We start from the raw sequence: 20,149 nt of genomic DNA, 5'->3' as shown, positions 1-20,149 counted from the left end.
TTATCAGCTATGTTCACAATGCATCCTAGGCAAAATAGGCAACTTTCTGTGGCTCCTCATTTTACATTTACTTTACTAACTTTACATTTTTAGCTCATGGAAGAAGAATTTATGGCAAAACCCAAAAAAGAAACCTGGAGAAATGTGGTTCATTATGGCACACATTTCTCCAGAAGAAGTATGAGAGTGTTCTTCTTTAAAGAAATCAGGGTTCAGGAATTACTCTGCAGTCCCACAGCCAGCAACCTCAAGCAAAGCTGTTGACAGCCCACTGCTTGCAGAAGGTTCCTTCTCTTAATCTGAATTCCAAGTACAAGAACACCAAAATCCAATGAAGTGACTTTGATATATAAGTTACATTTAACCAGGTTAATAAAGCCATTATCAGCTGTTGTGAAGGTAAGGAGCTCAGCATAGATGCCATGGTTTCTACAATTGATTTTATGTTCTCAGCTGATGAATCACACGTGAATACAGGTATGGTACTGTTGGGGCAGTAGGAATTTAAAGCCACTTCAGTTACACCTGTACCACATTTTTGGATACAGTGTCTGTGTGCAGTGCTCCTCCTGGGTCCTGTTCCTGCTGGCACTGACATTTCATACTGTCTGTTCTGACAGTCTGCGTCCTGCACCTACAGGTTCTTTTTTCAGAGGCTCCCAACACACGCTTTAAATACAAGGCCCCAACAGTACAAGCTGTTCATTGCTGAGTGTAAAACCACCTGCAGCCCAAGGTTCTTCACTGCTTTGACTGAAAGAGAAGATGAGCCTGATATCAGTGATGATCTCACTAGCTCAAGTAAACAGCTGGAACTAGCTCCATTTTTGCTGTGAATGAGATTACTTTTATGTGACACACAACTTTGCTTGGTTTGCCATGTGTGACACCAACTCATTGCAGAGGGTTGAGTGAATATGGCACTTGAAAACTTGTGAGGAATAAAAAACTTTAAAGAAGCTTTCAGTGCAACATCATTAGAATTAAGAAACATATACATGATTCCTTCTTTATTAAGTTGCAGAAACCAAAATATGGCAGGTGTCTCATTTTTACTTTCCATAAGAAGTATTTCAGGAGCTGGAAACAGAATCACAGCTATGGGAAACCCAAATCAACCTTTTACTATGTGTAACAGGAATTATTTACAATGCTACTTTTTTAAATTAAAAAGCATGCTTCAGCAATTCTTTTTAATTATTAGGAAGTCATTTTTTGTTGAATTTATCTTTCTTGTATATTTGTCCATGCCCACTGAATTTTTTCCTGGCATGAACAAAGATTTTGTATGGGCCTGGTCTGCATTCTCATCAGAACAGACATGGCAATAGGTGTTTGTTTAGCTTCTGAAAAAGCTAAACTGCTGCAAGAGCTAGAGTGGATAGTGGTTATAGTGGATCTCCCTAGGATGGAGACACTTTATCTTGATTTCATTATGGCAGTCCAAATTTTTGCATTAGATAAGACCTTCATATATGTAGTAAAACTGAGATGCTGATCTTAATCAGCCTATTAAGGACAGTCTGTTCTTGCCTTTGATTATTTAATTGTATTTTACTATAGTAGAATCTCTCCTGCAAGTCATGACCAATGTTCATAATAGAAAGAACAAATATTTGTAAGCTACTGACTGTACCTTTAGGGACGTCCTAGAGCCAGAAAGGAAGGTATAATGAGGAAAAAACAGGAATTGGATTTTTTTGTCATTTATCATACACATCAGAAGAAAAAGAAGTTAAAAACCCTGAAACCTAAAGCACTAGCTGTAGTCATGTTTTTGGCTTATTCAGATTGTTTGCTCTTCATTTCAATTTTAATGACTCACTAAGGTGTGTGACTACAACAAGCTATTATCCTTTTAATCATGATGTTTCCAAGACAATACCTGAATTTTGTGCTCACATAATGTAAACATAAGATTTTTGTTATGTTTTTCACAGTTTTATCTAGGTGAATATATATGTGCATCCAGCCTGCTCACAACACATCTTTGCCACCTTTTCTCAGAGGGATACTATTTGCTTCCCTGTAGGAACACATACATTCAAAATAGACACCTTGAAACACAATCACCAAGATTTTCAAGTTTATTCAGATCCCAGAAAGAAATCTTGAAGAAAAATTGGACAAAAACACTTAATCCAATGCATGCAGAATTGGTTGTCTTACAATGTGAATATAAACACTCAGTGTATGAGTCAGTCAGAGCTAACTCACAGATGAGATGGAATTGGGTGAAGTGAAACAGGAGGGGGGAGAAAAGATATTAAGAGAGTGAGAGAAAGAGAAGAAATAGACAATCTCAGGCTCTAGTCAGAACACCAAAAGCCGTTCCTTTGTGTTTTGTTCAACAATTTCTTGATATAAAGGAGTATTTATCTGTTCTATATGAAACTGTCATTGCATAAAATACATAAACAGTCCATTCCTAGAAGAGCATTCATAGAAGAAATTGAGATGTGGACTTTTGAATCCTGTCAAACAGAAAAGAATATATGTGGGACTCCCATGATCTGGTCAAATGCTCTGTAGCTATCACCTTAATGTACAAAAAGTTTGCACAGTCTCCTGCTATGGTCCCTCTGTGATCTGTCATGAGTATTTTCTATGTGCAAGGACTTCTGCCTAAATGCTTCTGGTGTGGTTTTAGAGCATGGGTTTGCTTGGCAGCTTCAGGGGCCTTGGCAAAGGAACACTGCCCTCTGAATCCTCAGATTTTGCTGTGAGATAGAGCCCAGGTAAACTGTAGTTCTTAGCACGGACACTGCTTTGGTTTCCAGGGAGCCTGTCACCAAAAGCTGTGACATCTTCACAGCTGGGAGAAGCTCCATTAGCATTTTCAAACTTCTTTCAATTTACTTTATGCAACTAATGCCTCATTTTGGCACCTGATCTCAAGTGCTGTGCACCCTTAATTTGAACAAAGGAGGAAGCCATGCTGAGAGTCACAAATCTGAGAAGCAAATGGAGAAAGAAAATATGAGTGTTGGTAGTAAATACAGAGCTAATAGATAACATTAGGTGCATTTCAGCTCATCATTTACGGTTTAACTGCCTTTTATAAACCATAAATTTGAAATACTCCTTTGTACACGCTATGTTTGAGACCAAAAACCTCGTAATTTTCCCAGGCTACTAAACTGCATCTAGAAAGGAACAAGGAAAATCATAGGATGTTGGGTTTTTTTTCAATACAATCCATGCACAGCTGTAAGCTATTCTCTTTGCAACTTTGACAGAACATCAACTACAGCCATTCTGTAGCTTTAGGATGATAAATCAGAGGGGCCTATGGAAGGAATGGGTATCAGTAAGATGCAGAAAATAACAAATGAGTTCCCCTTTTAACTTTCATGTTGAAATGCTCAGTGTCTTGTGCTCCAAAGCTACATAATAAGGAAAACAAACTTTCAAAGAGCTTTCAGTATTTGCAAGGATGACCTCTGTGTATTCCCAGCCAGCGTTAAAGCTACAAGTATTATAGAACACATGGTTGACTAGCAAAGAAAAATTCATGACGTTTAGAATATCTTGTCTCCTAGCAGACTATAGAACTACATAAACCTGACACTTAGACTCCTGACTGGCATTTTATGTATAGGAGTGATTTGTGTGATAGAAACATGGGAGTCAGAGTCAAAAAACGTATGGCTTGTTACAAGGGTTTGTCCTCTGTCAAGGAAATTACTGATGGCAATAAATTTAGGGCTTTTTTTTTTTTTGTAAGTCTCAGGTAGAATCATTCCTTAGTCCCTCACCCCACTCAAATACACATATTTGCATCCTGAAAGGAAATCTATATCAAATTTTCTTCTACTTTCATCCTTTTACCTATAGATAATATATTTTCTACTGTCTAAAACAAAATACATTATCTTCAGGTGGTCTCAATGTAACTACTTGCATATCTATTTTTTGTTTCTTCCAGCATTCTGAGACAGTACTTTTTTACCTTATAATCCATTAAATGAACCAATCAATTTATTTTAAATAAAAAACTTCAATATAAGAAGAAAATATCATAAGGTGGTGCCCAAAACAGCCCAATGACATAATTATTTCTTAATACAGATACACAAAGAAAAAGAAGTAGTCATGTGTACTTGTGCTACTCACTGTCATTCTTAAGCCTCTCTGCAGCATTCTTTTCTTCCTCCTATGGAATACCTGCCTTTGGAATTATAATATTTCCCCCCGCTTCTATCAGATTCCTCAGATTGATCCTCAGTTTATTTTGTCTTGTCCATAAGATTCTCCCTCTCTTTATTTTTCCTCTATTGTTTGCACCTTCTTTCCAATTTAGCATTAACTAAATTAATTAATTAAACTGGTCATTAATATTCATTTTACATGCCTCACTAACTGAATCCCTCTCCTAGTTCTTAAAGACACTTAAATAAATAAAACCTAATTGAGATCCCTGTGGTACCTCACTAGACACTTTAACCTAGTTTGATACTTGCTACTTAACTGTTTACCCAGCTCCTTTGAACACTCTTCAAACCACAGAATAGCGTGTATATTCAAACCAAATTGAATTAATTTTTTAGTCCAATTTTCATGAGACTCCATATTGAATGCTTTAGCTGAATGCAAATAACTTACATGTCTCACTTTCCCTTTTATCTGCAGAGGTGCTGATTCTTCAACACTTATGATCATACTTAATTTTAAGCATGTGTTTAAAGCAAATGAATGTAAACACTGCTTGCAGTTAAATGAGTCACACACATGCTTGCAAGATGGTGGCTTATTTTCCTGCCTCAAAAATGGTTACTGTAAATATGGGGTCTTATTGTATTTCACGTCTTTATCTCCAGAAACACAATCCCCCCAAATGCAAAGAGCTATATGTCATGCCTAAATTCTCAGTGACAGATGAGTCTCAATTTTGCTAAGTAATATATTTACGGGGAAAAAAAAAATCAGAGATAGTACAGCAATAAAGGATAAAACAATAAAGTCACACACCAATAACAAAAGATTTTACAAAAAATTCATGAAGAAAGAGAAATAAGAGAATTTGAATAGCATGTACAATTACTCCAATCCAAACTTAAGATAACAATTGATGTTCTCCTATCACAACATGCAGCTGTGTTCTTGCCAACATTAGTGCTGAAGCTGTCAAAAGTTAGGACAAACCTTTAAAAGATATATGACAGTGTCAGGAAGGCCTATCATTTACTGTAGACTTGTATAAAAATATTTCCATTTTCTATGGTACTGATTTCTCAGCACTTTAAATTAGAGCATCATGAAAAAAAAATTACGCACTAGAACAGGAATTTAAAAGTATAAAATTCCTTTAAATTTAAAATGTGAGAGTAGACTTAAATGTCCAGATTGGATAAAATTAGCTCGCCTTTCAAAGGCAAAATTAGGGATAAAAAAAAGAGAATCACAGCAGGGATTTACTGTGGAAAAAAGTGGAAAATCATCAACCGATTTACAGGTGACTTTGTCTGCAGCCCCTGACATCTTACCATTTCAAAAAGCAAAGTCCAAATTATTCTTGTTCTCCAGCAGTGGATCTGACATCTTCTGCACCAGGATTGACTGATGATGAGCCGTGTCATGAACACAGCGCCTTTTGTTGCAATAAATGGCTCATGGCAGGGATTCTGGCTCAGATGACGGGTCCCCTTGTATCCTATACAACACGAGGACTGGTACAGAGCCTTTCAAGTTTCCTGTGAATGGAATCCTCATGGAAACAGGTAAAGTAAAATGTTTAGAGATGGTTAAAAAAATGTAAGAAGCACAAAGAACATCTGGTGAGAGATACTTTAAAAATCATGTCCTCAAAAATCTTGTTGCCTGATGAGAAAAATTGTATGCATGATACATTTATATACACATCTGGGACAAATACATTTTACTCTAACAGAGGTGAGTAGAAGGCCAATGGTTCTTTTAACCAAACGTCGCGAAGCAAATGCAGTCTTAGTTTGGAGACTGGCAAAGACATTTCCTCACTTGAAGTCTTTACTTAGAGAAAAAATAGACAATTTAAAAAATACAAATCAATGAGGAAGAAAGCAGAAAAGATTGTATTACTTTCGCCATAATGTCAGAAGTTACTCTTTTGTTTTTTCACAAGTACAAATTTAATTTCAAATAATCTAGACGCATGCATCTGTTTACATAAATGTGTGTTTAATTTTGTTTGCAGTTGTCTATGCACTTTATAAGCAGATAATATATTGAGAAGAATATATTATTATATTTTACTTAAAATTAAATAGGTAGCTTCCTACATATCTAATGGGGTTTTTTTATGTAAATGTTTAAAATAAATTAATATTAGTCAATCCAAGTGAGCAGAATAAATAACAAAACAAGTTTTATTTAAAATAAACAAACTAGGAGACCAGAAAAAATTACTCTAAGTGCAAGTGGCAGACTGGGGAACTGAACCCAGAAGTGCTAAGTGATGCCAACAGTGATTAGATTGCCTCTGAGTATCGAATAATGAGCAAAACTCTTGGGACATAAATATGAGGAAAGAAACTCTCTAAGAACTTCCTCCCTTAGATCTCTTTCATGCCTACAATCCTGCTCCCATCAAGTGTTTCAACAGCTCCTGTGTCAGCTCTGCATAGCCATCTTCAAGAATCTTTAAATTTTACCCTGGTACCTTTTGCTTGAGTAACTGTGCTGCTCAGCTCCATTGTGACTGAAACGAAGCAGCCTGGACAAAATCACAAAGATCTGTATCAAAACCGTAACAAAGAAATTATGGTTCTGTGCCCTGTAAACCTGATCACAACATCCTGAGGGTTGTTTCTACTGAGGTCAAACAATTTCAATATTGGGAGTATATTTCAATATTCAAAAATATTTCAATTCCCAAATATTTCAATGGGATGGTACAAGCTAAAATTTGCAAAGGAATAAAAGTAAACAATATTTGTTGTAGCAAGAAAACAATATTATTCAATTCCGTCTTCATTTCTGTCCTGCGCACCATGAGTTGAAAATTTTACTCTATCCTTTGAGAACCCTATTTTATGTGTGTATAAAATATGGAACCAAGCAATCTATGGAGCAGTGGAGTGTCATGCAAAATATAAAGCTGAGTTGGGTTGAAATCCCTCTATATTTTGGACAACATTATTCATATGAAATAAAGTGCATTAGTTCAAGTGAATTAGGAATTTTTTCACCTTTATGCCCATCCTGTATTCCCCTTATATTGTATTTTCTCCATTTATTGAGTGAGAAAGCGTGAGAAATATTAGCAATAAATGTTTTATTTTTTGTACCGTAAAGAAATATTTTAAATTACATAAATAATATATAATAAATTATATAGTATACATAAATATTAAAATATTACATGAATGCAGATGTTTCCATGCTTGTTTCATCTATATAGAACAGCACATCTTCATTTAAAAAGAAAAAAAATTGACAATAGATACAATTCCTAAAATTGTTAACTGCTTGCACATAGAATTACCAATTTCTTTTGACTGTTTTCCTTTGATTTTTTTTATTTTTATTTTCAGTTTTTCCAGTGGAAAAATGATTCTAACTTCACCTTTTCATATTGAAACTTCCTTTTCTTAATTTTAAGGGAAAATGTGATGTCTTATCTGAACTTTCTATCTTTAAATTTTACTTATGAGATTTCCTATATGTCATGCTAGGTTATCAATAGCCCTTCAAGCAGACACCAATCTACACCAAGGATGACTGCATATGTTACAATCCAATCGCTTTATATTGTATTTCATTTACTGCACAAACTTAATTATCTGGACTCCCCTGTTATCGAATCAGCCCCAAAAGACCAATTTCCCATGTCTTACACATATTTATAGGACTTGAAGACTTCCTGAATGTTGTACTATAATGCTAATTAGTCTAGTGTTTGATTGTTTAAACAAATCACTTACCCTCTGTTGACAGTACTGCTAATGAAGCCGTCATTTTATAACTTTAGGAAACTCCTTTCCTAAAGTGTGCTCAAACATCAGAGACAATACAAAAGTATTTCCAAAGGTCTCTTTTTCCCAGCAGATAGGATTGCCTATATACTTTGAATATTAACTGTATTGACACATGCTTAATCTTTAAAAGAAGCCTTGCTTATCAGTAAAGAGCTTATAGAGATAACAGACTAATTCTATTCTATTGTCTGTCAGATGTCACAGAACAGCAACATTTAGGAAATTCAGATCTTAAAACAGACCTGTGGTCAACAGCTATCCTTAATTCTGTCTGCCTCCAGAAAATAATTATGCTGACCAGAAATAAAATAATTTAACAGTGTAATATCTCTGTTCCACATGCACTTGAATTTTTTTCATCATGGTAATAGCAAGTATTTTCAAATTTTTAGATGGCCAAAAGGGGTCTCATTTTCTCCCAAGACCTGGAAAAAGATCTTCTTACTACATACCTTTTAGGATCAAATACTAAAAAGCAGACACTGGGATAAAACATTTTCTTCCATAGATATATATTATTAGCATGAGAGAAAAAGTAACAAACTGAAAATTCAAACAAATGTTGTCCAAAGCCAATCTGGAAAGGCACGGTTTTCCACATGACGTCGTGGGGTTTTTTTTTAACTCCTGTAAATAATTAACCTACCAGAGCATCTAAACACAATTCTCTCTTTTTTCCCAACTAAGTAACAATTTTCACTATCTTCATTGGAAACTTTGAAAAAGAAACAACACATTCCTCCCAATGCATTTATAAATATTGAAGTAATTCTGTTCAGCCCTGCTCCAAAACTCTCAGCTGGGCAGCAATGGTAATATCTCTTTGGTATCTGAAGAATAAGCACCCCTTCCTTCTAGGCAGTTCCTACCAACTCAGTTCCATCCCTCCAGCATCATTCTACACTGCAGAGTCTCTTTGTACCTCCATTTTTCTCCTTTGCTTGTGGCACATGGCCTGGAGAGGCCTTCTGAGAAGTCACATCATCTTCATAGTCTCAACAGCCCAACACTTGACCTTTCCAGAATGCTCCTGCTTTCAAGTCTTCCAAGATGAGTGAAAAGAAGCACACACTGGCTCAGGGAAAGCCTGGGGGAAGCACCTTTTCCTACTGTTGTTAAACTTCCACTTCACAACAGATAGCATCAGATAAAGTATTGTTCTCTGTTATTGCACTGGAGTCCTGCTACAATGGCTTTTTTTTGGAGTGGATGATCAAGATTCCTGATTTTAATGGCTGTTGAAGAAGCTTTGAATCATAAAGCCAAGGCCCTAAACACATTGATCAGGTTCTCTTGAAAGGCTTTGGGTTTGGATTTTGGCTTTTCTTTTTTTTCCTTTCTTTTTGTAATTTAAACAACAAAGGCAGAGGCTGAGATGCTGGATTCTGAGATGCTTTCAAATGCTATTTTTTTATTAAAATGAGATAAAAAGCAAAATGTTGTCAGGGAAAGACATAAGTAAAAGAGTAATTCTTAGGAAAAGAATGTTTTAAGAACAGCTCATGGGACTCTGAAAGATTCTGTCTCTTCCATTTTTTTTCTGTTTTACAATTTATACATTCTTTATTTTAATTTTATTCATCTTTGCTTTACCAGGACATTCAGTAAACTATGCTCAAATCCCCACCATATCAATAGGAAGTCAGTACATGAAATAAAAATATGTTATTTTTTCATACTGTAATAACAAGTTAATGTACTCTTAGTACATACTTGTGTTTTTTACATCAGCATTACCCTCAAACACTTTACTTGAGGTCTTTGTCATTTTCTGCTCAGATTAATTCTCATAACTAATATTATTATGCTTCATGAAATCAAAATACTACAATGTACAGATTGCTTCCTTAGGGAAGAGCTGAGCATGGCTTATCTTTGCACTGCAGTATCTATTCCTGTTTTGAGGACAAAAGTGCTGCATGACACAAATGGTCACTCTGGTCACTGTCCAGGACAGGCGCTTTTTCACTCTGCGTTACGGTGTTGGTTTGGTTTTTCTCATGAGTAAAAGAAAAAATCCAAGCAAACGAACAACCAAGCAAACAGAAAGCCCACCAAAGTTCAGGAGGGGATCATTTTCAGCTGGGTATCATTGCAATCAGAAATCGTGGATGAGTTTTGAGTGTGATCCACAGAACATAGCTGAGAAGCATCATAGGACCACAGTTTGGGTCCAGAATGCAGAAGTTTACACTCAGGCAATTTGACACCCTAAGATGCTATGCTGCCATGCTGTGTTATTCTAGATAAATATTCCCCACGTAATTCAACTATAATACTACCCAATTTTGGCTCAAAACAAAAGGAGAAATAATTTTAAACCCACCTTCACTTTGCAATCAATGATTGCAAGTCAATCTTCCTGACATATCTGTTAAAATATAAAAACGAAGAAGAAAATCAAGCAGGAACTACCAGGGAAGGAATTCAAAGAGCTGCTTGTAGTTCAATGCAGAAGTCTGCTAACTATCCTGGGCTGGGTAGGTTATCCAATTTCATTTTGTGGTTGTTGTTTGAGAGTTGCTCAAAAAATGTTTTTTAGTACAAGGCAAACCATGTCAACATCCTGACAGTGTACAAGACTGCATTTTAGAGCTATGAAATTTTACAGACACCATCTAATTTATTAGAACATGTGCACCCACTTTCTCCTTGCTCTTCCAACAGGAGTAGTCATCTGCCTATTGCCAAGACTGTTGAGATGCTGTTTCCTGAAGCTGCAGCCTTACTAATGGGCAAAAATGTATAATACCAGCCAGAAAAACTAATTTTCTTATGGTAGAAGGAGCATTTGTTGCATTGTCCACCACAGGGATAGTCAATATGTGAACCTGCATTGCATGTAGCCCTTGGGAAGTTACGGGATGACCTACCTGAAGAGTTACATCATACAATGGGTGTCAGAGCTACATTCTAGTCTCAGGTGACTTCACGGTCCAGTCAGATTTCACTATTGGATATGTTTCTTACACTACTCCTTATAAATTCTAATTGAGGCTGTGGATACACAAAGAAGAGAAATACCCAGTGACTTGCCAAAACCATGATGGCTTTCTAATTTCATGTCTTCCATCCAGACTTTTACTAGACTTTTGCTTCCTGAATCAGGCAGGCAAGATGTAGAATTATATACTCTAACTATAATGCAATTTTGGAATTTATGATTTCACTTTGCTACTGTATTTATTTCCATCACAGTCTGGCAGGAAGTTCCAGTCAGGAGTAGTATTCCAATGTGTTAAACCTACATAAGCACCTAAATAGCAAGATTTATCTAGATAAATAGATATCACCTGAAGAATAATCCAGGGCAAAACTTACCATGGACAGGAAAACTAGACCTAGTAAGTTGTGTACGGCCAACAAGGTGAAAAATTGGAACTAGTGTGCAGGATGGCACTGGTTGATGGTACCTCTTGAGAGGAAACCATGGCTGCCAGTTCAGACATCCTGCTTACTGCAATGCAAACTGCAGGCTGCTGCTGCAGAAAGGTGCTGTTCAAAACCAGCCCCTAGACACTGCACCAAATGCTCTGTGTGGATCCGATGCTTATTGGAAAGAGTGCACCTTCTACTTCATTTACCTCTAAGCCGAGAAAGAAGAGTATAATTGAACATGCTTCCCTCTTTAGAGCAATTTGTTCATGAATTTGTTCATGTTCATTGTTACCCTGAAAGTAAGTGGGCATAAAAAGAACTCCTTCCTCAGCTGGGGAAAGAATTTGAGCACATTCTTACACAGCCTGTGTACAGGAAATCATTCACAAACCTTCAAAGGCATTGATGGGGGAAGGGAGGAGGCTGGAATGGCATTCCTTGGGCAAGAGCACATGAAAGTCTGGTTGGATTAGTGTAATATATTACACAAATGTGACACAAAAATGTTCATGGATTACACTTCCTTCACTGTATCATATTAGCACCTCATCATCCCAGCCTACCACAAACAGATGCTAACAAGATATGAGAAGAGAGCTAGAATATGCTGAGGTTTCTGTCTCACATTAGTAGTGTGCATAATACACTGTGATTCCGCTTGCCAACATGTGATGCACAAATTACTAATGCATAATCTTTGAAAAGAACCGAAACAAAACAAGGCATTAGTATGAAAAGTGTGTTTACAATGTGCTGCAAAAATGAAAACTTGTGCTCTATGTGGAGAAAATCTATCCCACCTCCTGGAAGATCACAAAGATAGAGTGGAGTGTGTTAAAGTCCCTAACTGGGACTAGAATGCTCACTAGAAATGCAAGGTTCCTTTCCAGTGAGTTTCTTAAGATACTTTTGAGAAAGTCTTAAGGCATTGATTTACTCAAATTGTATTATTTTAGCAGGGTTCATATGTTTTTTATTTAACTGGATCTTTTCTTTACAAGTAAAGTTGGCCTTGGTGTTGAATCTGAGGATACAGAAAAGCATCAGTCACGTGTCAGCCCAGCCTCCAGCAAAGCCTCTGGGAGATCTCGACTCAATAGACTTTGCTCCTGACATTTAGTCCTACGATTCATTACATATGATGATATTACACATAGACAACAGCCTTATTATACTGGATAATTATCTTTTAAAGGGCCAGAAGACTATGCAGATACACATGCTCACATTTATACAGTAAAATGTACTTTTGTCCCATGCAGCCTCACTTGCCATTCAGAGATAAAATCCATGAATCATTCCTGTGCATATTTGAAGATGCCTTTTTTTGTTGAGCATCAGATGAAATTCGCAGCTGCTGAAAATACAGCCTTCCAGATTGCCATCTCAAGCGCTTTACTGCACATGAGTATGTGGGAAATTATTATTATTACTAATAATAATAATAAAGAATGAAATGCACACTATATAAACTGGGTTAAGCTGTGCATCAAAAGTTTATTTTTGTTTGGTTTTAATATATTTACATGGGGGAAATAAATATGACAGATAAAATCTCCTTGGCTTTCTCTCTCACAATGGTAATTATGCCAGGCCTCCAGTGCAGTAAGGTTACAATTATACAACCCTGTTTCTGGTTTTCTCTAGACATATGTGCAATATATACATTGCACATAAATTGGCTCAGCCTAATTATTTTTAAATAACATGTATGCCTTTAAAAATAGTAAGCAAAAATGGAACTGCCTAAATCTATTGTGGGTCATGTTTTGTTTTTCCCCAGGCATTAAAAACCTGTGTCTGATCTTTTCTTGAAAACATTTTTGAGGGGGGCAGGGTAGGGGGAAGATTTCCTCTCAGGTTGAAAACCAGATATGCTTTGCCCTGTTCTGTGTCCATCACAGCCACAGTGCTCCGGTTTGAACAGAATCTCATCTGTTAGAACTTAAATATGAAGTTGTAGCCCAAAAGGAATTTTTTTTTTTTACTCATATTATTGTAAATAAGGGGTTATAAGGCGTGTTGGGACACAAACCTGTTCTTATTACTTTGGAAAAATCTTGCTTGTCAAACAGCTGAAATATTAAGTTTTCAAAAATTTGTTACTTGTAACATAACCCACAGCACATTATTTCACAATGCATATCAAGCACATTGTGGGAGGAAAACTGCAGCTGCTGGTGGCACAACAGTGAATGAGCACAATGGTGGAAGTTCAAGTCCCAATAGGTATTTTTGTCAGGGACATCAAATATGCTGGGAACAGCAAAGTCACTGCAATCATGCAGAATTGCTGGGAAGGGTGTAAATGATGTCTTACACCCTGATGTCTTAGCACCACTGTCACTTACCTGCAGGAATCTGATGCTCTCTAATGCTTCAAGGAATGGCTGGACTCCTTCCACAGCTTCTGTGGTGCATATTACTGAGGTGTATCTGCCACTTCCTCAGCTGATTTCACTGTTTATAGCACCCTGTAGCATTGAGAGAAGCTCAAAGAGCACACATTGGCAAAAGAACTATACAAGGAATTGCTAAGAAACAATGAGCCCAGCATGGTGAAGTTTATGCATCTAACAGTTTGGGCTAAGTAGTTACCCCACCAGGTCATGGTCTACAAGAAGCCAGAAATTCTAAGTCCCAGTTCTCTGTCCAGTCCCAGAGGTCTAATCACTTTACAGACTCCTTTTTGTACCTGGTCAGTATCTCACATTTAACATATTTGCAATAATAAAGAGAAATAAAATTGGTACATTAATGGTGTTTAGTTAAGTTACACAAACATTAAATAAAAACTGAGAGGGTTCATCACGGTGAATGAGGCTCCATTCTCTCTGTCACCCAAAAAAAGTGGGGAGCAAGGAGCTCAAGACACACTGAGCTTTGTGTTCACACTCAAAGGCTTTTTCCTACAGAGAACTGGAAGGGAGGAGTCTGAGTTTTCTTCACATGTTATTTGCTTATTTGACTATCATTGGCTGACATTATGTCAGCCAGTTAATGAATGAATCTGGTTTTATAGCTTTTGCACTTGTGCCTGGAGGTCACCCTACACATATTTTTACAAATTAGAAAAATAAATAAATTAATTAAACTTATTTTCTACTGGGAAACTGCACACCTGAAATAACAACTATTTTTTCCAATGTATTTAGTTGTGCTCTGCCAGAAGGCATTTCTTCCCTCCTCCTTGGCCGAAAAGCCCTGCTAGCCAGCAGGTTGCAAGCAGGCATTGTTCAGTAATAATGACTTTATAAACTCTCATATACACAGCTAGCCCAAACAACACATTTTAATTTTCTAGCTAAATAAGGCTTCTTTTTCCACTTGTGTTGTGTATGTAGACATTGCAGATGATGTTTATCTGCCTGATTTCAGGCCACCCGTGCAGGTACAGAAATGGTGGCCATCAGTGTGAGGTTTGGAGACTTTCCTTTCCAAGGGTTGGGGAGAGTAAAGATTAAAGCCTCATTTCCTAATCTTGTTTTTGATTTATGAAAAATCCCAACACTTTGCCAACCTTCTCATGGAGATAAATGTGGAAAAAAGTAACAAAAAGTAATAAACATATATTTGTTAGAAAACAGAAACCATTTTGAACGGTTTTCCATTCATCAAATTTTCCAAGACATTTCTCTTGAAATTTTTCCTTGTGTTTGGTTGGTTGTTTTTTTTTTTTTTTGGCTACATCATTCTCAAAACAATCACGCCCAAGATGATAATGTAACAAAAACCTTTCTGATAAGTAAGATAATACTTCTTTTGACTTACATATGATATTCATGTCAGAATTGGAATCAACTTCAGATTTGGCATTCATTTTGCATATCAGTCTGGTCACTTTTTACAGACACTTGTATGTGAAACTTATGTACTGCATACTAAAACCAATTTTGTATCTTGTTTTATATATAATTTCTGAAGGAATTAAGTTATTTTTAAAACTGAGAATTTTGTATATGCTGTGCATACACTCAGCTACACCCTGAATGAAAGAACACAGTAAGAAACGTTCTCCGAGCTCCCTTACATTTTTTACCATTCTGATTTCCATTTTGAATTCTTTCTGAGAGATTTTAAAATCACAATGGTTTCTCCAAACATGTAGTTCAGTCTGGGAAGGAAGAGGATCCACAGTACACTCCTGAGGTGAACAATCATCCAAGATGAAACAGGAATCCCAATACAGACAACTAAAACAAGGAGTAAGGAAAATGCATTATCTTAAATATAAGATCTGTTAAATAAAATCAATAAATACCTTTGAAAAATATCAAACATTCTATAAACTTTCATAATTTGATATTGTTTCATAGATAAATTTATGAAAAAGAAAAGTTGCCTTTAAGCACAAGTTGAAATAGTGATCTTTCTTACAAATGGAGAGAAGGTAACTACATGTATTTTTTTGCCTACTTTTCAATTTTCCTGGAAATCTTTATTATTATTTTAGCACTATATTTATTTAGTCTCCTTCTGAATAATTGTTCAACAAGGAAATTTTATGAAGCCATAGATTAGATCCAGATGAAAAATGGCACTTCCTTAATGTTGATGATTGTTTTGTAAAAATCCTTTAAAAGTGTACTCCTCTGTGATTTTTCTTGCTTCCTTCCTTCCTTTAAAAATACTTTAAAAATTCTGTAAGTATATTTGTTACTACCAAGGGACTTTCATGATTAATTCACATTATTCATATTCCCTAAACACAGATTTGACTAATATGCTCTATACTTGCTGCCATCACACTTATAAATGTACATTAACTGAATGCAATTTAAAAGAAAAATATTCCTAATCTTTTCAATAAAAGAGGGAATAACTGGTAATAACAGCAGTATTTGGTATATTTCACCTCTTTTTTCTAAAAGTACAGTTTCTGTACACTATGATTTTGGCAGTTCTATTAAATAATTTTCATAAACTTTTTTTGATCCATGACGTAGTAGTATTCATTTGCGCTGTGGCATATCTGAACAATGTCATTAGTGATTATTGGTCTTTTACACGACACTACTTTTGTCCTGTCACTACGTAACTCTTGAGCTCACAGAAATTAAATTAATTTTCCATTGTATTGAAACATACTAGCTTTTCTTTTTTTTTCTTTTCATGAGCAAACTAAGCTGTACAAATGTTCACATAAAGCCAAGGCAATAGGGGGATAAAAGCAGATGAAGACAATTCATTTGAAAATCAAAGCAGTGCTCACAGAAATATGTTGGCAGGATTCACCCAGCTCTATTTCAGAGTTGTTTAAACACTGTATAGAGCAGAAGAGGAACAGGAGTAATGGTTTCTCCTGGAATCAGTTCAATCAATTAATCTGTCTCTTTTTTTTTCCTCGATCATTTAATTACCACTGCAAAAAAGCAGGGGGAATTAAGTCACAAAAAAACCCCATTCATATAACATGATGGATCTAATTGAAGCCTTTGTAAGCAATCAGATCCTGGGGTAAGGCTGAACCAGCCTCATCCCACCCAGTTGTATGTTGGCAGGGTGCACTGCACTGGCTGCTGACCTTGGATAGGAGTTTCTGCACAAAGACTGAATTTTGTTGTCTGTGTGCCTAAAACCAGACGTCATGCAGCCAGTGAGAGTTGGTGATGGTGGCTGGGTTTCCTGAAGGGGAGGAAGCCTAGGCCAAGCTGGTGTTTTTGGCACAGCTGCTTTTGGTGCCAGAGGAGAGCCTATGAGCCCAGCTGCCCTCAGGGAGTGCTGCCCCACTGGGAACACACATTTACCTGCTTGTATTTCCCTGGTTCTTGCTGCTGCGTGGTGCCGTCCAGCCTGGCAGCAGGCCGCGGGCCCCCTCTCCTGCAAGAGCCAGAAAGCACCCAAAAACCGGCTTCTCCTCGGCTGGGCTTTTTTTTGTGCTGGAACCACAGCCCTCCCCGAGCCCTGTGGCACTTGCTGGGCCAGGGTAGGGGGAAGGAAAGGTGCCAGGAGTGAATGCCTCCCTGCCACAAATAGTAGGGCAGGGTGGGCAGCACCGTACTGTGTGCGCGTCTCCCACAGCCATCTTTCTTGCCTTTCACCACGGTCAGTAATCCACCCTGTCTTTGGTTTGGGTTCCTCCCCATAGTATGAAACTGAAGGGTGTTTAATTAAACTCCTGAGTCCCAAGACATTGCAGACACGTAGATGTCGCTCACAGGAGCGGTGTGTGCTGCAGGAATCCGGGGCAGACGCTCCCGGCCCAGGCAGCGGGGCTGTGCTGGGGCAGGGGCCTGCCAGGGACAGCGCTGGGGCAATGCCAGGAGCGGGAGTGGGCAACGAGAAGCTGGGGGTGCTCTCCTCCCCGCAGCTCGCTAAAGCAGTGCGGCTACGAGCTACACTGCTTTCCTTCCTGGCTGCGGCATTTGTTAGGCTCGTCTGTTCTTCTCTCCCGCTAGATTTTGGTGTGAATTGGGTGTAGGTAAAATGGCTCATGTGGCGAGGCGCTGCACCGGGCTGCCCACAGAAGCTGTGGATGCCCCATCCCGGCATGAGTTCAAAGGCAGGCTGGATGTGGCTTTGAGCAGCCTGGCCTAGTGGGTGGCACCCCTGCCCACGGCACAGGGCTGTCAGGCGCTGTTCTTAGCGTGCCTCCCAGCTGCCAGGGCGCTGTGCTGCGCTCGGCCCGGGCGGAGGCGGCAGGGCGGCCGAGCGCCGCGTCCCCGGCAGAGGGCGAGCGGCCCCCGCCGATGCCGCTGCGCCCCGGACCGCATCCCTGCTCACGGACAGGGGTGTACGTGTTCCGGTAATAGCGAAACTCTTCTACTTAGACGTTCTTTGTTGCTCTTGGTTTGGTTTTGTTGGGGTTTCTTTTTCAGGTACCGAACTTCCCCCGGGTAATCAATTTCCTGAAATTCTTCGAGGCTTCATAAGCCGTAACAATGAAAATCATAACCAGCAAGTATTTTAATTTCCTTATTGTGTTATTTAAGCAATGAGACATGACAAGGTTTGTGTTATGCTGGGATGTTGCTGCGCCTCGGGTGAGTTGTGTTAGGCAGGAGGCCGAAAATCAAAAGCTGAAACCACCTGGAAAGATGGACTGTCCCAGGATGCTGCACAGATTTTGCCATCATCCAGTATGGGTAGACTCAGGATGAAAAAAAAAAAAAAAGAATTAAGGAACAAACATAATAAAATATAAATAATTTCCACTTTTTCATTGCACCATAATCCATAAAAGAGCATCTCTTATTTAATCTTCATTTAATTTTTTCCCCCTACTGGCTTAAAAGTGAAAATAAGCACTATAAATTAATTAAAATTAATTAATTCTCTAATATCCTAATTTAATTATTTTTTAAATATCCTACAATTTCGTAAAACCTCTCCAGATTTCTAAGCTAAACATATGTAAAACGGAATTAAAATAGTTTAAGTCTTAGGTCTTTCATCTGGCTAAAATTCTGGGGTTTCATTCTAGTTTTCACTTATTTTCAGAAATGCAAGTCTTCTCTTGTTCTTTCTACAGAATATTTTATTTGGAAAAAGGATGCTGTCTTGTTTTTCTCCTATGATCTATTTTATTATATTTTGTACTGTCTGCTTTCTGTCTCTTGTCACCTGATGGTTAACAATGTGTATCCCATATTTGTCTCTGAAACATTCCTCCTGCTTAAACTGCTGCAGAAACAGTAAAATCAGTTAAACCTCCTGGAAGAGAAACCATAGGAGTTGTTCCTGTTTGCATCAGCAGAGGTGTGAGGTGTTTCCCTGTGCTGAGAGCACATTCTAGGGGAGGAATCCTCTTTTTAGACAGAATTCACTTTTAAAGCCCACCTTTGAAGATGGCATCACACTTCACAAGTTGTACAAGGTATTGTTACACGAAGGCCAGAGAAAACTTGACTCTGTCTGCAAAATAAGCCAGTCGAATCACAAGTAGTTAGCAAAGATGTGCCCCGATCCCAGCCTCTGTGGCTCAAGCCATAAAAATGCAACTCACACAAACTTACACATGTGTAGAAGTGTTTGCAAAATAAAGAGCTTGACATTTGAATTTTTTTTTCAGCTGTTAGTTTTAAACTTAAGTGCTTTAGGTAAGGAGAGACAGAAGTTAGGAGTCTGGCACCTAATACTCAAAAACTCACTAGTCTCAGTGAGTTGGATGTATAAAAACCTCAGAAAAAAGCCCCACTAGAAAAAGACAGATGCAAAGTAAGGGGGGATAGAGACAGATGGAAGCCCTAGGGGGAAAGGAGCCCTAGAGAGAGAAAGGAGGGCAAAGAAGGGTAAAGGGAGAGGCACATATATAGACAGAAGAGAGAAATGGGGAGAAGAGAGAAACAGGAAAAAGATGTGGAAGGCAAAACCAACCTGACAAGATGATTTAACAGATACAAAGCAATGAATGTCATTAAATATATAAATATGTTGTAGAGTTTCTTCCTAGAAGAGAAGGGTTGAAAAAAGTGAGAAAGAAACAGCTTTGTCAAAAAAGTTTCATTACATATCACCTATTCAGTGAAATATCATTAAAAACAGGAGTCCCTGGGAAAGCAAGAAGCCACAATGATATCTAGCAATTCAAAGGCACCCGAAAGCAAAGGGTTGGTCTAGTTGATAAGGCATTACCTTGATGTTTCAGTGAAAACACACTGATCATCCACATAACGAAATGGAGAAGAAAAAGCAAGCAAGATGGTCTCACAGGGCTGCATCAAGATAAGATCCTCGTCTGTTACAACAGCTGGAGCTCTTAGTGCCACTTGACATCAACTTGTGAGCATGTTTGGCTGCTATTTGTAGAAAAATCCAAGAATCCTTTAATTTTAGATAACTTGTCTCACTATGCAGGAATGAGGAGTTGCATC

The 20,149-nt window shown here is 37.8% G+C and overlaps 1 protein-coding gene across 2 annotated transcripts; it reads right to left on the bottom strand.

Annotated features, from left to right (window-relative positions):
• Positions 1-7,276: 7,276 nt before the first annotated feature.
• Positions 7,277-17,932, bottom strand: LOC107203024. Of its 2 annotated transcripts, XR_001521188.1 has the most exons (4): positions 17,084-17,932; positions 15,367-15,529; positions 13,688-13,810; positions 7,277-10,955 (listed from the first exon to the last, which is right to left on the bottom strand). XR_001521188.1 is itself a non-coding variant. In XM_015624716.1 (3 exons), the coding sequence occupies exons 1-2, from the start codon at positions 17,826-17,828 to the stop codon at positions 15,372-15,374; spliced, it is 903 nt and encodes a 300-aa protein (XP_015480202.1). In that variant the 5' UTR covers positions 17,829-17,932; the 3' UTR covers positions 7,277-13,810; positions 15,367-15,371. The 2 variants fall into 2 exon arrangements, 1 of the variants encoding a protein (XP_015480202.1); XM_015624716.1 differs by having other exon boundaries at positions 7,277-13,810.
• Positions 17,933-20,149: the final 2,217 nt, after the last annotated feature.

This window comes from Parus major, chromosome 1, assembly GCF_001522545.3.
Source record: "Parus major isolate Abel chromosome 1, Parus_major1.1, whole genome shotgun sequence".
Lineage (NCBI taxonomy): Eukaryota > Metazoa > Chordata > Aves > Passeriformes > Paridae > Parus > Parus major.
Note: the sequence above shows the minus strand (reverse complement) of the source record. Positions and strands in the feature narration are given on the sequence as shown.

Excerpts from the sequence above, each read along its gene's own strand:
- LOC107203024 (XM_015624716.1), bottom strand. The coding sequence starts at position 17,828 with ATGCCGGGATGGGGCATCCACAGCTTCTGTGGGCAGCCCGGTGCAGCG. Across the intron at positions 15,530-17,083 it reads AACCAGGGAAATACAAGCAG|TTGTCTGTATTGGGATTCCT; the intron begins GTAAATGTGTGT and ends TCCTTGTTTTAG.